General features: G+C 34.4%; 1 protein-coding gene across 10 annotated transcripts in view; it reads right to left on the bottom strand.

Annotated features, from left to right (window-relative positions):
• LOC125650286 (centrosomal protein of 170 kDa protein B-like) overlaps nucleotides 1-22,392 on the bottom strand; it is a 66,115-nt gene that overhangs the window by 16,292 nt on the left and 27,431 nt on the right. For 5 of the 10 annotated variants that reach the window (XM_056164555.1, XM_056164553.1, XM_056164551.1 and 2 more), the window contains exons 3-11: nucleotides 17,730-17,819; nucleotides 15,127-15,205; nucleotides 14,633-14,844; nucleotides 13,438-13,485; nucleotides 9,408-9,948; nucleotides 5,472-5,555; nucleotides 2,932-3,341; nucleotides 2,491-2,626; nucleotides 1,574-2,337 (exon numbers count right to left, since the gene is read on the bottom strand). In XM_056164555.1, the coding sequence (XP_056020530.1) occupies nucleotides 1,574-2,337; nucleotides 2,491-2,626; nucleotides 2,932-3,341; nucleotides 5,472-5,555; nucleotides 9,408-9,948; nucleotides 13,438-13,485; nucleotides 14,633-14,844; nucleotides 15,127-15,205; nucleotides 17,730-17,819 (2,364 nt within the window). Of the gene's footprint in view, nucleotides 1-1,573; nucleotides 2,338-2,490; nucleotides 2,627-2,931; nucleotides 3,342-5,471; nucleotides 5,556-9,407; nucleotides 9,949-13,437; nucleotides 13,486-14,632; nucleotides 14,845-15,126; nucleotides 15,206-17,729; nucleotides 17,820-20,326; nucleotides 20,408-22,392 lie in introns of those variants that run through there. The other 5 variants (XM_056164554.1, XM_056164559.1, XM_056164556.1 and 2 more) reach the window with 4 other exon arrangements.

Here is a 22,392-nt window from a genome sequence, read left to right as displayed (position 1 = left end):
TTTTTTTTATGAAAATAAGGGATATCTGAGGTATTAAACCCAGAATGATCTACTTACAAATCACCTTTGTGTCCAGTAGTTTAGACCACTTAACCAACATGTTAAACAATATTCATAGGGATTTAAATCATGCATGGTATAGTCTTCACTGCCATGGAATGGGCTATTTTTACAAAATATCATTACCAGTTATTTTGTAAAAGATTTTTACATCTTTCATATGTAATAGGCTATTGCTCCATATATTTGAAGACTGAAAAATGTATGTTTTTAGTTGTTGTTTTTTTTTAAAATAGAACTATTTGATTTCAAAACAAGATGTGTTTGTAAAACACTGATGCCCCTGGATTACAACATTATAGTGAATAATTTTCAAAGTAGGTCAGAGGTCAATTTCAAGGTCACAAGGTCAACAAATTTGGTACCAATGGAAAGGTATTCTCACAAGAAATGCACATGCTAACTATGAAAGCAGTGTCTTACAGTTTTAAAAGATATGGCTTATATTAGGATTTTCTAAAAGTAGGTCAAAGGTCAATGTTAAGGTCACCTGGTCAAAGATTTTGGTACCAATGGAAAGGTCTTGCCACAAGGAATACATATGCCAAATATGAAAGCTGTGCCTCATCGTAAAAGATATGAAAAAGGTTGAAATTTCCAAAAACTTGGTCAATGGTAAGGTCACAAGGTCAACAAATCTGGTATTGTTGGAAAGGTCTTCTCATAAAAAAGGCACATGCTTAATATAAAAGCAGTACCTCTTGCGATTTGAAAGATATAGTTTTATTTACATTTTTTAAAAAGTAGGTAGAAGGTCAATGTTTAACCAGGTTTTGGTGGAAATTTAAAGGTCTTGTTACAAGGTATACACATACCAAAGGTCTATCTCTTATGGTGTAAAAGATATGACCAAGGTTAAAGTGGGGTTTTTTTGGCCACAGACAGACGGACGTATGGACTAGATGCTCCTGAATCTTTGATTTCGGGGGCATAAAAATGGAGAGGCGACCCACAAACATTGAAATTTAACTAAATGTGACTATACAAAGGTTAAATTTGATAATATCCACCATGTTCTCATTTTCACATTCCAATATCTCAAATAATTCAATTGCTCGAGTGTTTCAATCTAACCTATGGTAGATATGAATACTTTGAAACTAGTTGACGAAATTCAATACTAACTCCTTTTGAGAGTGATTTTATTTATCTTTGCTATCCACCCACTCATAAGTACTTTTCTCACCTTGTTCACCCATCTTCTTTACATAAGTATTATAAAGGATGAAAATGAAAATTCCAAAACCCTATTACACATCTACTGGACACTGCAAATCACATTCCATAAGATGAATTAAGAGGAGTTTGAGGAAGAAGAAAGTGTGACAGACAGACAAACCAGGTAGAATCTGAAAGTGCCGATATAAAAAGCCAGGTTTGTTTTTAGTATTCATATAAAGTCCTTGGATGATTCATTACTATTCAAGTTTTATACCATCAAAAATCAGGACAATATGACCTTGTCTGTAGTACTTTGTAATGATTTGTATGAATAATTTGGCCTGCCCCTCACCTGCTCCTCTGTAATCTGTAGGTCTGTGACAGCAGAGCTTCCAACTTCCACCTCAATACTACTGGCCTCTGGACCTTGGCTCCTCCTTTTCTCCAGGATCTGTATGTTCTCATCCTCATCCTCCAGGTTTTCCAGAGTTAAATCCCCAGAAGGTTTTCTGTCAGTGGAATTTTCACTTGGCTCCACTGATTCTGAGACAACTGATTGAGTATCCTTAATTCCGAACACCAAGTTGATCTTCTGACGAGCTGCATCCTCTTCTTTTGATGGCTTGTCACCTTCTATGGTATAAGTACCGGTTTCACTCACATTGTCCGAATTATCTGGAGGAGCAGCAGTAGCCCCTGGCAACACTACCTCTTTTTTCTCTGGAGACTTTTTTGAGACAGGAATGGTTTTGTTGGAATCTTTCCTTACAATAACTGGCTTTCGACCCACTTTAGTACTCTGTGGTTTTGATAAAGAAGAATCAAAAGATTTTGCCTCCAAGTACAAAGAATGTTCACTAAAGCGGTCTGAAGATTTGTCAGTTTTCAATGATCTTGGAGTGCGTCTGCCTTTTGCTGGTGATTTGGTATCACTGGCAAACATTTTGTCAATCAGAAATGAGGCACTGTCGACTGTGGCCGCTTCCTTTACCTTTGGTTGTTTAGGTGACTTTGGAGTGCTGACTTCTCCATTCTCCTTCGGTCTGGACAGTTTAGCTGGAACTGACCGCCCTGTAGACAAACTTCTTCTGTGCAACCCTGTTTTTTGTGCTGGTTCTAAAACAGAGAATCATGATTCTTATAAATTAAAAACAATGATTAACGGACTAGAGAATTTTCCAAATGGCTGAGGAATACTGCAGCTACTGTACTTTCTTGTAAGGTAAAATCAGCTATACAAAATGTACAAATCTGTAACAGCAATCTTACTTTTGGGAGTGCTCTCTGGTTTAGGTTCCTGCTCCGTGGATCTGGCTGTTCTCTTTAACTCCCTTGTTTTCCTCTGTGGGGGTGACCAAATGTCCTCTATCTTTTTCTGCTGTCCAGGTGACATTATATCAGTACTCTGCAATGCAAATGTAGCAGATTCCATTATACAAATTCCATAATACTTGGTTTGCATCTTTTCAATGCTGCCATCAAAAGACAATCACATACTTTCTCTGTCAATTTTGATGACCTGTGCTTCAACATTTCTCAAGCAACATTAAAGAATAAACAATGGACAAACTTATCCACAAAATATTCAGTGCTTTTGCATACTATGTAAATATTTGTCCAAGTCTTGAATCTGAAATTAATGTATGCAACACTATACAACTTGTCAAAATCATTTTGTATTTTCCAGAAAGGAAATGCCTGCTTTCTAACCTTTTCACTGCCTGGAGAGGAGTCTTTGGAAGTCACCTCTTTGCCTTTTGTACTCACGACCTCTTTGCCTTTTGTACTCACGACTTTCTCTTTTCTATCCTTAAAGCTCTTCCTGATCTTGGAGGGCATAAACTCACTGAGGGATTTTCCTGACATAGATTTATTTGGAGATTCCTCACCAAAGTCTACAGTGAAAGTTGTGCTTGCACCCCCTTCTGGTATTTTAGAAGGAGGTGGCTGAACCTCCTCAGAAGTGGATTTCTCTGGGGAGGAGGCATTCAGAAGACTGTCCTTGGAGATGGAGGAGTTAGAAGACATAGTATGGAGGTCTGCAGAAGGTGTGGTCGTGTTATTGGTGGGAGGGGGATATGTCTTGCTTAGCGGCAAGTCACTAGGTGGCAATGTTGTCTCTGAATATAAGAAATAGTATATATTGATTTCACAAAGTTCACCAGCATTATTTTTGGAAAGTAACCAGTTCATGCCCTCTTTAAACCAATTCTTTTTTTTAAAATCTTAATTAATATTCTCTATATAGAGTTCTTTCAACAGGTTGTATCCAATTGACCAAATTGCTGTTTTTGAAAATTAAAAAAAATTGGATATTTTATCCAAACTGCGATATTATCTTACAATCAAGATGTATGAAAATATCCCAAATATGATATTGCATGGATATTTCACTTCTTCCAGAGTTCATATATCACAAGGTGTCCTATGTTGTATGAACCTGAATAACAGATGTTTTTAACATAAAGTGATCACTAATTCCTGAAATAATGGCTTTGTGAAAAGAGACGCTACATGTCTTTGCACATGTTTCAGATGTACTCATATTTTACAAGTGTCACTATAATGACATATCTTTGAGTTATGCTTTCTGTTATACATTTATGCTGTTAAATAGTAGAACTCATGTAATAGCTTCTATTACCCAGAAAACAATTGTGTTCTATTTTCCAATGGGATGGAGTGTCAATTTAATTTTAATATTTTATTATGTATAACATATATTGGGCAGCAGGCAGAGCCTATATAAGCCTTTTCCCAAAAATATGGAGTGTCATACCAATTATGAATCTCTCTAAAATCTTTTATTTGCAAACAAACACCTTTTTTGTCATCTAGAAAAAAAAAATTCATGTAAAATAACTGACAACCTGTATCACTCTTATACTTGATATGAGATGCTTTGAAGATAGGACACGATTTGAGCTGAACATTTTCAAATTTTATTGTTCTATCTTTAATGTTTAGAATGCTTAACTAAGGCATTTCTAACATTCAGCAAAAATTTGAAAGTTAACATGTGTTAATACATGATTAACAAACTTGAATCTGCACTATGTCAGGAAGCTTTCATGTAAATTTCAGCTCTTCTTGCCCAGTGGTTCTTGAGAAGAAGATTTTTCCTATATATTTGTATGTAAAACTTTGATCCCCTATTGTGGCCCCATCCAACCCCAGGGGTCCATGATTTTAACAAACTTGAATCTGCACTATATCAGGAAGTTTTCATGTAAATTTCAGCTCTTTTGGCCCAGTGGTTCTTGAGAAGATTTTTAAATGACCCCACCCTATTTTTGCATTTTTGTGATTATCTCCCCTTTGAAAGGGGAATGGCCCTTCATTTGAACAAACTTGAAAGCCCTTCACCAAAGGATGCTTTTGGCCAAGTTTGGTTATAATTGGCCCAGTGGTTCTGGAGAAGAAGTCGAAAATGTAAAAAGTTTACAGACAGACAGACAACAGACGACCAGTAATGCTCACTTGTGCTTTCAGCTCAAGATTGGCCCCATCCTGGAGTCGGAACCTCTACCCCAGGGATCATAAAATTTACAAATTTGGTAGAGGCCTTCCTGCACACATGTGGGGTTCTAGAGAAGAAGATTTTTGACAATTGGTCAATGATTGGCAGTTTTTGCCATGTCCCCAAGGCCCCAGGGCTGCAGGAGTCCTGAAATTTACAATTTATGTCAGCCTTGTCCAAAAAAATGCTTCATACTAAATTTGAAAAGAATAGGAATGGTAGGTATCAAGAAGAAGGTATAAATATTCAATAGTTAACACATTTAATCATTGCATTATGTTTTGGAAAATTAAGTCAAAGTCCAAAGTAAAGACCACTAGGTACCAAATGAAATGCCTGGTCACAAGGCATCTTCTAGTGATATATCAAAGCTCTATCTCCTTTGGTTCAAAAGGTTTTTCCCTTAAAAGTGTGATGCCAACACAACATCTGGGTCATGACAATAGCTCTCCAGAAATTTGATCCAGTGAGCTAAAATAATTCCTCTAAACATTTACAAACACAGGTGGTTACATTTTCTTAGAGTCTCAGATTCTGAATATCTTGCAGATATCAGCAGTTTTATAGACAATTATAAACATCTGCTAAATTCTTTGTTTCTGCCTGTTTTCAATTATATATACTCTTTCAAGTACACACATGCACTTCGTAAAAATCCAAATGATTCTGCTTGATATTGAATTCAGTTTGAAATTGACAAATATTGATTACATAGTAGTGTAATGCTTGCCTTTGACATTTCTGTCGACCTCTTCCTCACCCCACCAGTCAGGCTGTCCATAAAGAGGGGTGCCCTTCTTCACTGTTTCTAATTCTGTAGAAAAGTCCAACACACCATTCTGTTACACAGAGCACACACAATATTTCCTTCAGTAACTATCACAGTACTATCAAAACTCTTCAGGGGTTTTAATCTGCCAGTCTAATGCTCTTGGTCAAGAACAATGTAAGCTCTGCTCTGACCAAAGATTATATTGATCCCTGTATATATCACGACAGACTAGTGTTCTGTTTAACTTGAGACAGAAGGGTTAATCTCTTAAATGTATTGTATGTAATCTCTAAAATTAACTACTGGAATTAAAGCTTCACTATCAGGGAAATACATGTCTGAGGATTATCAATAAATATAAAGGGAATCTCTAGTAAGAAATAGTACAACTGTCAGCCCCTCCCCCTCTCTCATCTACACTTATGTAATCCATGTTGTCTGCTGCAAACTTGTGTGAAGGAATATGAAGTCAAGTGTACTATCAGTGTATGTAGAAATAGTCCCACCACAGTCAGTGTACTATCAGTGTATGTAGAATCAGTCTCACCACAGTCAGTGTACTATCAGTGTATGTAGAATCAGTCCCACCACAGTCAGTGTACTATCAGTGTATGTAGAATCAGTCCCACCACAGTCAGTGTACTATCAGTGTATGTAGAATCAGTCCCACCACAGTCAGTGTACTATCAGTGTATGTAGAATCAGTCCCACCACAGTCAGTGTACTATCAGTGTATGTAGAATCAGTCCCACCACAGTCAGTGTACTATCAGTGTATGTAGAATCAGTCTCACCACAGTCAGTGTACTATCAGTGTATGTAGAATCAGTCTCACCACAGTCAGTGTACTATCAGTGTATGTAGAATCAGTCTCACCACAGTCAGTGTACTATCAGTGTATGTAGAATCAGTCCCACCACAGTCAGTGTACTATCAGTGTATGTAGAATCAGTCCCACCACAGTCAGTGTACTATCAGTGTATGTAGAATCAGTCCCACCACAGTCAGTGTACTATCAGTGTATGTAGAATCAGTCTCACCACAGTCAGTGTACTATCAGTGTATGTAGAATCAGTCCCACCACAGTCAGTGTACTATCAGTGTATGTAGAATCAGTCCCACCACAGTCAGTGTACTATCAGTGTATGTAGAATCAGTCCCACCACAGTCAGTGTACTATCAGTGTATGTAGAATCAGTCCCACCACAGTCAGTGTACTATCAGTGTATGTAGAATCAGTCCCACCACAGTCAGTGTACTATCAGTGTATGTAGAATCAGTCCCACCACAGTCAGTGTACTATCAGTGTATGTAGAATCAGTCCCACCACAGTCAGTGTACTATCAGTGTATGTAGAATCAGTCTCACCACAGTCAGTGTACTATCAGTGTATGTAGAATCAGTCTCACCACAGTCAGTGTACTATCAGTGTATGTAGAATCAGTCTCACCACAGTCAGTGTACTATCAGTGTATGTAGAATCAGTCTCACCACAGTCAGTATACTACTGTGGTGCCTGTAGTTAAGTTTGTTTCCTGTGTAGTTTTTCCACAAGTAATTGCATCAGATAATTTATCCTTTCATTTTTATGAAATTAATATAAACTCACACACACATAAAACCTCTTCTGTACGTCTATATGTTTATGCAATTAAGTTAGTGCAATATGATGACACCTGAACAAAACTGGAAAGATTCAAAGTAATGATAGAATATTGAAACTGCCGAAGGTGCAGCTTTCTAAATTTTGAATACTGAAAGCAATTTTTAATCTATTTATACTAAAACCAACAAAGTTTGGAAATCAAAGACTGACTAAGGTCTCACAGAATCAAATACTTCAACAACAAACAAAAAAACCCATTGAAACTGTGCTGTGTTAAATGGAAATAAATCACTGAAGAGTTTGCTTGTGTAAACAATATTTCCACAGAAGAAGCTCAGGGAACATGTGTAAATAGGTGTCTATTTAAATGTGCATACATTAAGGTCGCTTTATGTAAAATCAAATGAAAAATCACATCTTCATGCATCACACAACATAACAATCATGCTCAGTGAACCAGTGAGTGTCATGCAAAAAGACATTGGCCCAATTTACATATCTGATAAAGTTTGCATCAAATCCAGGTTTACTCAATTTTGTGGCACGTTTGTACTGAAATTTGTTATGCCCACAGAAAGTACATCTTACTTTAGTAAAATTTGTTGTTGTTTTTTTTTATTTTGTGCATATGCATATGAAGTGTTTATGATGTACATTCATGAAAAAATTAATGTTAATTTTCCATTTAATGTGAAATTCTTAATTTCTTAAAGGGACATTAGTTGTGAAAATGATGACCTTTTTTTCCTCAAAATCTCTCAATGGCTTAGGAATGTATATTAATGACTAATAAAAACATTTATTTTGTACAAAAACAAGAGAAACCTAATAAAACTACTTTAGATAACCACTTTTAGTGTAAAGAAATATATAAGGAAGAATTATTGTCTTGCAAGACAATTACTTAATCACCAAAATTACATATTCATGTGCCTGTTTTGAGGTTTAAAAGTATTTGAAAATAATTAAATACTGGTGTTATACTGAAATATATAATATTGAGCAATTTTCATTGAATTCAGTTTTTTGGTGACAAAATGACAGCTAATGCCCCTTCAAACATATCAAAATGAATTCATATATATACCTATCATTTGTTTCATTCTCACTTTTCTGATGCAGTCATGGCTTCTCTGTACAAGTTCTGACAGCTATTTTTCATCATATGCACATGTCCCCCCCCCCCCCCCTTCAAAATGTTTCATACTAAACTTGTTTACATATATGATTTAAAAATCAGTACTAACACTGTACTGTGATTGGGCCTGTGCTAAACCCTGAACCAAGACTAGGTCCCGAGTCTCCCAACTATAAAATAGGATCTGTAAACGGGGCCATAAACACATCATCTAAATACAGACAATACAGACATAAGTACCAAAGGTCCATATCAATACATTTTACCAATTCATCTCACTTTCTTCAAAAAATTCTTATGCTGCAAAATAAACTTCCTGTAATGTCAGCAATATGTAAGAGAATGTAAAAGCATTTCTTGCCAGTTTTACAATGAATTATTGCAAGACCAAATAGTACTACATGGGAAATTATCAAACATAATTTATACAACCACAGAGCTATATGTAATCAACTATTTAACTTTAATATTAAACATTACACTAGTCACAGTAGCCTAGTGGTTGGTGTTCACTTCGTAAACGTGAAGCCCGGGTTCGATTCTCTATCCTGGTGCCACATCAAACCTGAGACATTTAACATAGGAAGGGATTGTTCCTTCACCAAGCACCTGGCATTACAAGTGAAAGTCTTTTGGATATGACCGCGATATAGAACCCTCACTGCTACAGCTCTGAGCGCTCATGCATATAGGTCAAAGTTTGAGGTACCTAACCTACAGCTGGTGACCTCAATACATGAGTGAAGAATTCTTGAATGGGACATAAAACAATAAATAAACAAAATATTATCAAACATTAGAGTGGAACGGTTAACGAAATACTCTCTTGATAAAAAAGATCTGTTCATGAAATACTATGCTGTTCAGCATGGTCAAGTTCGATTGTAGTAAATCTTATTAACTTTGAAATATGAGCTTAACCTTTTTTGGTCACACAGCTTTGACTCTGAACTTCATGGGGTCTTCATATTGTACAGTTCAAAAGTTATGACCATGGTCAAAGTTGCTGGCAGACTGCAAATTATAATGACCATAATGACCAATAACGATATGCCTCTGATCTTTGGATTAATTATGGTTCGTCAAAGACAGTCTATATATATATAATGTAATTAGATATGAGACCCTTGATACAGGTGAAAACAACATACCTGGGGGGAGACTGTCTGGGTGACCACCCTCTCCCCTCAGTACTCTACTGCATGCATAGCTATTGTCATCAATACTCATTCTAGAACCAGCTATATCCTCAAGGAAAAAGGTTGTGATATTGGTGGTGTTACGGATCCGCTTACGAGGCCATGTGTTAGAACCCAAACCTGACTGAATGCTCTTACTCTGTTCCTCATGCTGGGCGGTCATCATTTCCCTTCTGCTCTGTACATCCTGTCCACTGTCCTGATATTCACTGTCCTTCACATACTCACTGCCCGGGGGATAGTCTATTGTTCTCGGATAGTCCCCTCCTCTGTGGTATTCACAACGTGCTGGTGGATATTTACTTGAATGTTTGATCACATGCTGTGAGTAGTCTTGTTGACTTTGGAGCACATGAGATGTATGTGGCACACTTGCTGTGGGGTGCACATGTTGTACTTCAGCAGCCAACTTCATCTGTTCTTTTTGACTAATGACATTGTCTAACGTATGATTTCCACATGTGTGTGCAATTCTTTGCTCTGCGATACAACCCTACAACAGCATAGTTCATTTGTGAAATTGAAGACACTTTTAAATTGATCTGTTTCTCAGTTTCATTGTATTTTATGTACATAAGCAACAGAAGTTCTTTATTTTTGTGTAAACATTTGGTATGCCAATCATTGAACTACTTCCAGTGGTATAAACATACATGTATTCATGCTAAAAACATATTTTGTATGTACTTTATCACCAATTTACATGTAAATGAATCAGTGAACATGCCTAAATCTAACACCTTTACATAATTTAGTTGAAATGAAGACAGATATCAATACAACATATTCTTTAAACAACCCCATCCAATTTTTTTTTTTTTGGGGGGGGGACTGTTCACAGACATAACTAACCTACGAATTTACTTCTGTATGTACAAAAACATGTAAGAGTAATGTTGTTTGATGATAATAGGAAAACTAATTGAATACCAGTAATTTACCATTAATAAAGCTTATCAGTAGGTGAAAATGAAAGCATTAAGGTAGCTCTATCCTCCTGTGACAGCACAAGTTTTTGCAAAATCTTTAATTAATAAAAACTTTATGCATGATACAAATAATATATCTTTTGTATGAATTTTATTCACTAGGTACAATACAAACAATTGGTAAACCATCTGATACTCAAAAAGTTTAATTTTCTATAAATAATCAATTAGAATTGTCAAGGGCCATACATCCTATGATATCCTTCTCTCTATTGTATGTCTATCATACTATGATTTCCCTGATATTCACCATTAATTTACATATATATTTATAAAATAAGAGTTGTTTTTTTAAAAACTGTTAGAATTAAATTTTGTCACTTCAACCAGATTTTATGCATTTTCTATTGTGCTGTTTAACAAAAATGCAATTTTCCGATGTTGATATATACTTCTGTCTATATATGTCTGACAGCTTTAAAAAGGTGGCAACATATTATTCACTTTCTTTGGTTATTGATCAAATTAAGCTACAAAAGTGGAAATTAATACAGTTTTTTTTCTACTTTGAACCCATAATAATGAGATGTCACAGGAGAGAGGAGTTACCTTCACCAATGTAATTCACTTGAAACAAACGAGAACAATCAAGGCAGCTGAACAAAACATGAATGGAGTCTAACAATGAGAAAAGTTCTGGCACAGAGAAGTCATGATGCAGACAGAAAACAGCTGAGATTGGCACTGTATACCAGTATTCTGTGATGATTGGGTGATGTTTTGTTCTTACTGCAATTGTAGTGCAACAAGTGTTTTTAATTAGGCTGCCTAAAGTTAATTCTACGTTTAACGTCACCCGCGCGCGTAGGTTTCGGCGAAATTGCCGTTTTGAAAAAACAAACAAATCCGGATTTGAAGTAGTCGTTCGTGTTTGGTTTTTCATTTAGCGACTTGATTCTACTTCCCGCGTAAGAGGGAAACGCATGCAAAATTGAATCAGAGGTCCTTACGTGAAGAAAATGGAAGTATATGCCACTATTGAAGCAAAGAAAACGTACAAAGATGGTTTGAACCGAACTAATCTCAGCGAGATTCGTCGAAGCTGGACTGACGCCTCTTCTGAATGTCAGACCAGTGTCACACAAAGTGAAATCTTGCCTGAACTTCGGCCACTTTTTGCGATTAAAATGGGTTAAACTGAATTCCTTGACCGCTTCAACTTTTCGCCTTCGACATCCTATTAACTCCCCATCACAATGAAACATGCATTTCTTACCTTTACATAGTGTAAATCCCATAGTAAATAAAGATGGTTATTTTCGAAGCCGTTGCAAACGGCCACCATTTCATATAAAATTTACCTTCTCAACACTGAAGAGTTCCGATATACTATTTCATGATAGTTTGTACTATGATTGGAAATACATAACTTACTGATTGATAATTACTTTGTACAAAGCATTTAAAGGGACTGATTCACCATTTTACCCAAAATTTTGTTTTTCACTTTTAATGATCAAAATCTACTGTCTAATATGTTTGAAAGATTTCATATGGAAATCAATGTTATACATCATCACAGAAGCTCATTTTAGAGAGTTTATTATTTGTTTTGTAAACAAAGATTGCGGTATGATATTATTTACGAAATTTTCAAAAGAAATGGATATCGATCTAAGTTTATTATATCTTTCACATTCCAAGCATTTTTGGGGTAAAACGTGTCATCTAATAATAAAAATTTGTGACTATACAACATTAAGATGCATTATATCACAAAATCAATAGTTCACTTGTTTGTTTGTGTACATAAAAAGACTCGAGTCTTTGTTTACATAACATAGATTTAAGGCTAAAATATTGCTTTCATTCTTGCATTCAGAAGGTCAAAATTTTGGCTGTCAACATTAAATGAGTTACATTTCTAATGTTTAACATCAAAAATGAAAAAAATATTTTTATCAAAAATCATGAACCAGTCCCTTTAATCATAAAAATTAAAAGCACTAAATAGAAAACTGTGCAATATTTTAATCAATTTATCTGAAGACGTCCTAAACTATTGGAATCCTGCCTTGTATTTGTAGAAGTGAAGGTACAATCCTGATCTTTAGTTGTGGTACACCAAATTAGCATCTTTCAACACTGATTAATAGTACATAGAAAATTGTATAACAAAAAACAAACCAACACAAAACAAAGTAAAGCATATTTTAAACTTTAAGATGTGTCATTACAAAAATGTATGAAATATTGTCATAATAATTTTAATTGTAACTGTGGGTCACGTGTGTCTAGCAACTATTTCCACAAAAGGAAGTTTTCCTTTAGTTTGCTATGTTTGTGGTGATGAACATCCATTGGATGTACCACCTGATGTTATCGCAAACCACTCCTCCGCTCACCCAATCTGCATGGTGTGTTCGCAGAGGGAATACAAACCCAAATTAAGGAAAAAGTCTTTGCTGGGAAAACGCCAAAATTTACTTGGACTTGAAAATCAAATCCTACAATGTGTTTAATTTGACATATTACTTTTTTGGTCACTAAATTGGGTGATTTTAATTGACTTGGACTTGAATATAAAACCCAACAATATCTATTATTTGAAATTGTTGATTTTTGGGGTCACTGAATAGGTGATTTTTAATAAGTACACATTTGTTTAAAATTTTTGTTTGTTTATTTTTTTCCTCCCTCCCTCGTAGGTTTTGAAGTTTTGAGGTGACGTTAAACGTAGAATTAATTTTGAACAGCCTTACTTACTAACAGGATACTAGGTATACATGTGCTTAATGGAGATAACTCTTCTACAATCATCATATTGTGTGTATAGAAAAACTCTTTAATCTGATATCTGACTCTAGTGTAGTTATATGCATAATATAAAATGAAAGTGTTATTTAAAACTATGCCTTACATGCTATAATTACAACAAAAAATAAAGTTTTCTTTACTATGTCTTACAACACTGAAGTAAATTAATAGATAAAGTAATAATGGGATTTTTGTATTCAAATTAATACAACACTGACAACATTAATCTAACATACCAAACAGGTCATAATTGGGTAAGTAAAAACAAATCCTCGACAAGGTGGCTGACAAAAAAGAAGTTAGCAACAGGTCAGAAATTGGTACATGTATCATTAAGTTAGTATATAATTCTGATGGTTGGACTCTTCTCATACTTGTTGGATGCATTGTGATGTGAAATTTTGTATACAACAACTATAGAAAACATGTACATATATTCAAAAGTGGGCGTCACAGTTCTTGTTTTTGTATCAAATTATAAAAATATATTCTTTATACATGAAAGGTGGTTTGCTTATAGTTGGTTGAATCTTTTACAGGATATCATTTTTAGGAATACATTGACCCATTTATAAATCAGATCAAATGTTCACAAGAATAAGCTCAAATTTTCATACTAAAATTCCATCTTATTTTATCTTCTGATTCTTTTTCATTTGATTACATTAATATATGTACTTAATTATTCACAACTTTACAGCAACATTACCATGAGAAAAACTCCCTATTTGCATAACAATTATTTTTCTTGCATGTATTTGAACTTCTATCACATATTGAATAAGAAATATACTTCCTCGTCATATACTTTTGCATTATCGATCTCCATCCTACTACCACCGACCACAACGTTTTGGCTACATGTACAAAAATTCCCTTGGCAGTAGGATGTATTTCAGACATAAACTTCTGTCCCAAATCAATTTTGTGACCAAAATTTATTTGGAATCCAAAAAATCTTACTTAAAAGGTAAGTATATACAAGATGTCTATAAGTAATATCAATCCATGATGAAATCTATTCATCTATTCACAGAAAAATCAACTACACCAATCTAGTGAAATAAAATATATGTAATTTCTATTTCTATATCTACTATATCTAATGTCAGCTCTATAAAATGACCATGCCAATAATTAATAAGAATGACAAGTACCTTTGTCATTAATTTTGTTGTAACTAGAGTATAACAAATCTTTGGCACCACAAATTTATCAACAACATCATGATTATCCAACCTTCATATCTAAAAGATGTGTTGATGAGGGTTAATGACAGTAGGACTAGATTGATATGAATATAATACTAGAACTATGAGGTGTCCACCTTATGAAAGCTTTGCATTGACACATGGTACCCAGTCAATTGAAAGTCAATTCATAATTCCCTTTTACTGTCACATAGCAATTAACGGTAATAATTCTAATTACCTGACATTCCATCATATGTGGAAGTTCTCGTGAAGCCCAATGTGGCATAGAATGAGCAGTCCTCTCTATCTGAATGTCCCCAGCAGTCCTCTCTATCTGAATGTCCCCAGCAGTCCTCTCTATCTGAATGTCCCCAGCAGTCCTCTCTATCTGAATGTCCCCAGATGGAAACTCCGAGTCAGACACCCTCTCTACATGATACACTGTGGAATTTACTCTCAGTTAAGAAAAAATATTCATCCTTAGTTATCCTTAGTTATGCATTTTGCATGACTTAGAATCTGTTACTGTCAGATCCACTGAGACTCACTTCCTTAAATGTAATTCTGGGATTACTTGTCTAGGAGACAGGTCAAGTAAAACCAACTTATCTGTAAAACTGGAAAATGAATTAAAATGATTATCCCTGAAGATGCTGGCACACCATCTGAGCTACAAGTCGGATCGATACATATATACTGAAACTAATGCCTCTGTAATTTATTGAAGGATATCATTGCCGAGTCTGACGAAGTCCATGTGATCCAGTGTGACGTATTCCTGGTCTTGGATCCTCTTGTCATTCACATACGTCTGAAATATTAATAAAATAAAATTATACAGAAATTCCAACAACAGCATCACACAAGGGCATTTACCGAGGTTACATGTACCAGCATTGTTATTCTATTGCAGTATAGGAAAGCAATGAAATGCTCTGCTTTTTGCTGATTTTGTTGAAATTGATTTGCACATCAACGTATGAGCTGATTTCAAATCATAGCTTGTACTTTCATGACATATTTCATACACAAAGTTCTTGTCACATAAAAATACATGTACATTTAAAATAGATCTATCTCTGCTGTTGTGGTACTCTGATTCAAAGTAATAATTAACCTACTAGATATAACCACCAACTTCTGACCAGGGTGCGGGAATAATCTTTTTTTTTTTTTTATATAGCAATTCATCCTACAGGATGAGTAAGATATGTCTTTACGTATTTTGTCATTAATAAATTGACAGTTTAAGTCATTAATCAGTGTCTGAATCACATACAGGTGAAATTGTAGTCTCTTTCAACTTAAAACTATAAATAAACAATTAAAATATATTTTAAAAAAAAGAAAAGAGAAAGAAAAGATTGATTTTTGTTTCTTCAACATATTCCTAAAATGTTCCTAAGGGATGTTTAGTGATATACATCAATAGTCAAACCCTTTACTGTTGCAGTCTAAACATGCTCTGAATTATTGTTATTCCTCATATAAGTAAATCTGTTTGTATGATTAAATATACCAACAAAATATTATAAAAACATCAACTAATTCTCTATTTACCTTACTTTTGAAAATAAATAAAAATGTTTAAAATAGTAATCCGGATATGGGGTTTGTCTATCATGTTTGTAAACCTTCCAAATGTTGACATATTACTGCGGTAAAAAATAAATTTTCAAACAAGATGTGTTTGTGAAACACTGATGCCCCCGGATTACAAGAAAGTGTAACTGACATGTAAGACATTGTAGTTTTTCTGATAATGTCCAAAAACTAGGTAAATGCATGGTCAATGTCAAGGTCATAAAATCTGATATTGATGAAAAGGTCTTCTCACAAAAAATGCATATGCAGTAATGTAAAAGCAGTACCTCTTATGATTTGAAAGTTATGGCATATATTTGAATTTTCTAAAAGTAGCTTAAAGGTCAATGTAAAGGTCACAAGATCAAAGATTTTCAAAGGAAAGGTATTGCCCCAAGGAATACACATACCAAATATGAAAGGTTTACCACTTATGTTTTTAGAACATTTCCAAAAACTAGATGAAAAGTCAATGTCACAAGGTCAACAAATCTGGTATCATTGGAAAGGTCTTCTCACAAGAAATGCACGTGCTTAATATAAAAGCAGTACCTCTTATGATTCAAAAGATATGGATTACATTCAAATTTTCTAAAGGTAGGTCAATGGTCAATGTTAAGGTCACCAGGTGAAAGATTTTGATGTCAATGGAAAGGAATACATAATACCATATATGAAAGGTTTACCAAGGTTAAAGTTTTCTGCAACAGACAGACAGATGGACAGGCCAAAAAACTAGATGCCCCCCAATATTTGATTTTGGGGGCATAATAAAAGTAAATTCAGCTGTTACAAACAATAAATATCAGTAAAACTGAGGATAGATGTTCATATAAGTGCATGTAACCAATGAACAACTTCACATGATGAATGACTTGACAAAGAGATGTTTCTACTTGTAAAGGAAATGTTTAGTGCCCAAATATGTTTCTACTTGTAAAGCAAATGTTTAGTGCTAAGACTTATGATTGCAGGTTTGTAAATGAAAAAAATTGTTGAAATAAAAAGCCTTTCTCATATACAGCAATGTTTGGAAATACCTTGACCTTTCAAAAATGACCCTGAGTGACCTTTGTCCAAAAGTCATTCATACAATGGTTAATAACTGTTGAAATTATTTTTTTTCCATTTAAAAGGTATATATTCTGATTAACCTTGACCTTTACTGGTGAAATGAGGACTTTACTCATATAAGGCATATGTTCTGAGTGACCTTGACCTTTACAAAATGACCTTGAGAGACATTTGTCCGAAATTCATTTGCCCATTGATGAATAACTGTTAAAATATTATTGAAATAAATCTTTTTCATATACATTAAGGATATGTTTTGAGTGACCTTGACCTTTGTAAAATTACCTTGAGTGACCTTTGTTCGAAAGTCATTTGCCTTTTACTTATTTGTGTAATATATGACCATTACATTTTAAAAAAAACTATTGAAATAAGGACGAGTGTGTTATGACATTCACTCGTTCAGAGCCAATTTGAACTCATCTAGGGCAAGCGGATAAAATACTTTATTCACATCCTGCTGACTATACTTCCTTGAAATTTGTCTAAATATATACAGAATATGGGACATGATTTATCATGGTATGAACAGCTTCAGTACAAAAATATTTCAGATTGCACAATAGTTAGACACAGTTCATCCTGTTAGTGAAGTAAGGGCTACTTCCCTCACTGCTAACAATTTCTCTGGTATACATCAGCAGTTGTATAAGATGGTTACAGAATATGCTCCTTACCCCATGATTTGTGCTGAGATCTTTGATTTTAAATTTGTCCAGGTAGTGGTCAAAGGTAATCACAGCATGCCGTTTATCCACACTGGGTGTCTACAATCACAATGTTAAATTCCTTACAAACTTTGCCTCCAACATATCAATGATCTATATTCATGTTCTAGTCCTAGGACATAACAGATTCATTCAAGATCAATGAATATGAAATTTTGTGTGACTGTAACATTGTCAAAAGAGCTATAAAATCAGAAATGAAAGGCATGATCTACCTTGATACGCTGATTATTTAGGAGAATTTTAAAAGTCAAAACACACTTTAATATCCATAATGTTGAGTGATAAATACAGGTGCATACCTAAATGCAAAGTGTGTCTCTCTTTAAGAAAAAAAACCCTCACATATTTTAACCATGTCTTTAAAAACAAAGTTACATTATATCATCATATCCATGAAAAATGTTCAGTTTATATCGTAATGGCCCTGATAGTTCATAAATGACACATGTATATATTCCATTTTAATGCAAAAAAGTTCACATGTGTGTGACATCAAATTGTAAAATGCAAACCTTTAAACTTTAATGCATCCCCCCCCCCCCCTTAAAAATCTTGATTCATAGGTCATCGACTTGTAGACCTTGCATGTCAATGTATTTGTGTATTGGTCACAGTTAAAACCTTCAACCTTGAAAGTGGACATAAAAATCGACACTCCTGAGAAACTCAGAAATCAGAAACTGACAACTGAACCCTTTACATGCTATGAAAACATCTGGGGCTAATCGCGATAATTATCATTTCTTCCATGTTTTTACTATTCAAATTTCAATGGGCGGATACTACATGTAAACTCAGCGTGGACTCTCGAGATTTCTAATGCTGTATACTATTAGGCAGGAACATTTTTCAGTGTGGACGATTTGAAAACATGGGATACAATTTCCAATTTTGAAGTTGTTTTTCAATCACTTAGTTTTACACGTATTGTATTAATGAATTATGAAGATGAATTATGAGCACTGTTTTTTCTTACTTTCTTCATAAACGGAGTTCCATAAACATACAGTTTTCTAGAAATGTAAACCGTAAGAACATGCTTTAATGAGTATACAGATCACACACATGTGGTAATTGAAAATTAAGTTTTATTTACCAAATATTTACGTGTAAATTGTATTTTAAGTTTAAATTATTTCATTTAAAAAATATACGTATTTGATTTTTGCACATTATTGAATTCAAAATAAAAATATCTTACATAAATATTTTGTGCCTGGAAATAGCTAAATATGGATTGAAAAATACTTTAGAAAGTTTCGTTGTGACTAACTGATGAAAATCACAAATGCTGTATATTTCATTTCTTTGCCATTTAATGTTCTGCGGTCTCTAAGGTGATATCACACCACATATGCATACTTCATCATCAAATTAATAGTAAATTAATCTTTAGTCTCACCTATATTTCATTACTGTATGAAACTTTGGAAAATGGCTCAATTAAGCCCCTACCCCCAAAAGTTTGTGACCTAGCTTGGACAAAAACCTTGATTTTATGAGTAAATTTAAATCAGCCATGGTCTGGGTGACCACAATCCTTGCCTTATCTATCAACTTAGAGAAAGATGAATGAACACACCAATGTAAATTGATTCTTTTAAAATTCAGTAAACACTGCCATTCAAACATGGATCAGAAAACAAGTTTCCACTTGTAAATAACTACTTACTCAGTTCTCCTCCATAATCAAATATAGGTATTGGATTTTAAGTAAAACGGATTAAATATAGGCATTTCTAGCTTTTTCTGTGAGTGTCATGGTGTGTACATATAAGATATTCTGTAGACATCTCACCTTAAGCTATCCAAATCAACAGAATTTCACTTATACTGCATAGTTGCCAATACACACACCCCGTATCAGTAACCCACACATTAATCAAGATAACAAGATAAAAATTCCAAATATTTCACATATATTTCAGTTACATTGATTAGAATTATATGTATTGATGATATTTTCGTATTGAAAACAGTTTGATTTAGATATTTTGACAGTGCTGTGATTTTTCCCCCAACCAAAACATAAGACATTAAAGACAATCAAACAATACTAAGATTTCTGTCTGACAGTTATAATAGCTTACTTGTCTATACATTTCGAAACTCATATCTATATGTAATCCTACACTTAGTTAATGAGATATGGAATTAATATATTAAAGACTTCACCCCTCCATGTAACTTTACCAAGTACTATCAAAGTTACTCAAATTTTTTAGAATCACAAAAGTAATTTCTTACTTTGAATGCTACTACATGAACATCATTTTCTGAGCTTTTAACACAATCTGTGTGTACCACATCCTCAATGTTACACTAACAGAACACTGGTTCAATGGCCATTCTTGGATATAATATCAAAAGCCTAAGGACAAAACCAATATGATTTACATATCTATAAAAAAGCCATTTAATAAGATAACAACAGGTTTTCTTCTCAACTGATCAAAACAAGTCAACTGTCATCTATAAGTCATAAATCAACTGTACATTTCCAGTAATTAGTGCATAAAGAGCAAACACCAAAATAAACTTACGTAAAGATTTCCTATGAAGGTACATTTGCCAATATTGCCTGTCAATAACTCAGGGAGTCTTAACATGTGATTTATCACATATCAAGTAGCAGGACAGTGAAGCCTGTAATACTGTCATGTGATTAACTAACAGACATGGTGAATCTATATACATAGTACCCCAAAATCAATAACACTATTACCAAATGAAGCATAATCAGATCAATACAGACATACAAGTCTCTATCAATCTACATAGAGAAATCTACAAGGTGCATATCAATCCTATAAGAAAGACAAATGGACTGAATACAAACCTTGAACAGGTAATTTTTAACACTGAAAAGCCCAAACCGGTGAGAAAATTGTCTGAAAAGAAGTTAGTCCTGGTAGGGACAGCATACATGAGCCATGTGGTGACACTGTCAAAAGTGTGTATCTACCATAAACAGTCATAGTTCAATGAAGCCAAGCAAAACTGGATGAGAAAGCACAAGGGAGGTAACTCCAATAAACTGCCAAGGCCAATCTTACCATAATGTGAAACTTCCAATGATAAACCACAATGTAGAGATGAAATGAATATCGTCAAACTGATTCAAATTACCAAACTGAGTCACTGTGTAACAGAGAGGAAGTGAAAATTGCCAAACTGAGTCACTGTGTTTATTTACATTGGAGGAAAAGTGAAAGTACTGTGTAACAGAGAAAAAGTGAAAGTACTGTGTAACAGAGAAAAAGTGAAAATACTATTGGCTGCAGAATTTCATGAATGTAGCGTTGAGATGTTAAATTTCCATCAATAGCTTAAAGCTGAGTCCTTCTGTTAGCAGAAATACTGGCCAACACCATCACAGAACCATTGCTGTAGGGATCATGTTCCCTCACAGTAGTGTTAGAAGAACGTTCTCCAGGACGGCGGAATACACAAACTCTACCATCATTAAAGCGAAGATTAAATCTGCTTTCATCAGTGAAGCACAAAGGTGGGTCAAAGGTACCCTTACTACTGGATGCCAAGAACGAAGGTTACCAACGTGCAAACGGTTCCTTATTGTTTAGTCCGAGACATGCATTACGATTGCATATCTCAGTTCGGTCTGGAGAGACCTGGCTGATATACTTCGTGTTCTTAAAGCAAGTGTACGGATGAACCTGTCTTGTCATAGAGTTGTTTTCTTTGGACATCCTGGTCTAGGCCTGTCACTGACAGAATTATTCTCCCTGTATCTCGCCATTAACTTTGACACTGTGCTTTGAGCTACCCCAAACATTCTAATTACTTCATATGTTGATGAACCTGCTTGCAGCATCCTTACAGCTCGAGATCTTTCCGCGGGTGACAACAAAGGTCATTTACCCATGCTGACACTGACATTCAGTAGCAATACGTGCGTGTTCGATATTGATTTTAATACTCTTCAAGGTGTTGTTTAAGGCTGACCAAACATAATATAAGCCTAGGTACAGGTTTCAATACCAAACCAAATTCAGGAGCTAGCTGTTTAAAACAGGTAGATTTTCCCCCAGAACACACTTACATTACATTTGAGTGACGTTTGTGATAAAATGACGTTGTCTAGATAGCCTTACTAATGATATGTATGAAACTGAACGACATTCCTCACTTTAATTAACTTTAATATTTTGTGATATTTTATCATTGCAGCAGTGATTATTATACGGGTGATTCTAAACTTTTTTTGAACAGTATAATTCCAAGAAAGATAGTTATTACCTCCGAAATGGAATAAATATTGTGATATTCAATTTCAGCAATCTCAACGCTGTCTCTAACAATGCCAAAATTAAGTCCTCACTAAAATTTCTCTTTATACAGTATTTATTTTTTCTCATATCTACACATGGTATGAAAGACATTTCTATCTGTCATATCATGTGACACAGTCACACAGATGAATTCTTGTACTCGTTATAAAAACACCAATCATGACAACATGATGTCCAGCATCCTTGAGATTTCCGCCTTTAAATGTAGATGACTTCATAAAGGCTAATGAAAATAAGAATACATTGTTGAAAACAGCTAGTCACTTTAAATTAAAGACGGAATTTCTTCTAAGAGA

This window comes from Ostrea edulis, chromosome 5 (genome assembly GCF_947568905.1).
Source record: "Ostrea edulis chromosome 5, xbOstEdul1.1, whole genome shotgun sequence".
In the NCBI taxonomy this organism is placed as follows: Eukaryota; Metazoa; Mollusca; class Bivalvia; order Ostreida; family Ostreidae; genus Ostrea; species Ostrea edulis.
This window is presented reverse-complemented; position numbering and strand designations above follow the sequence as displayed.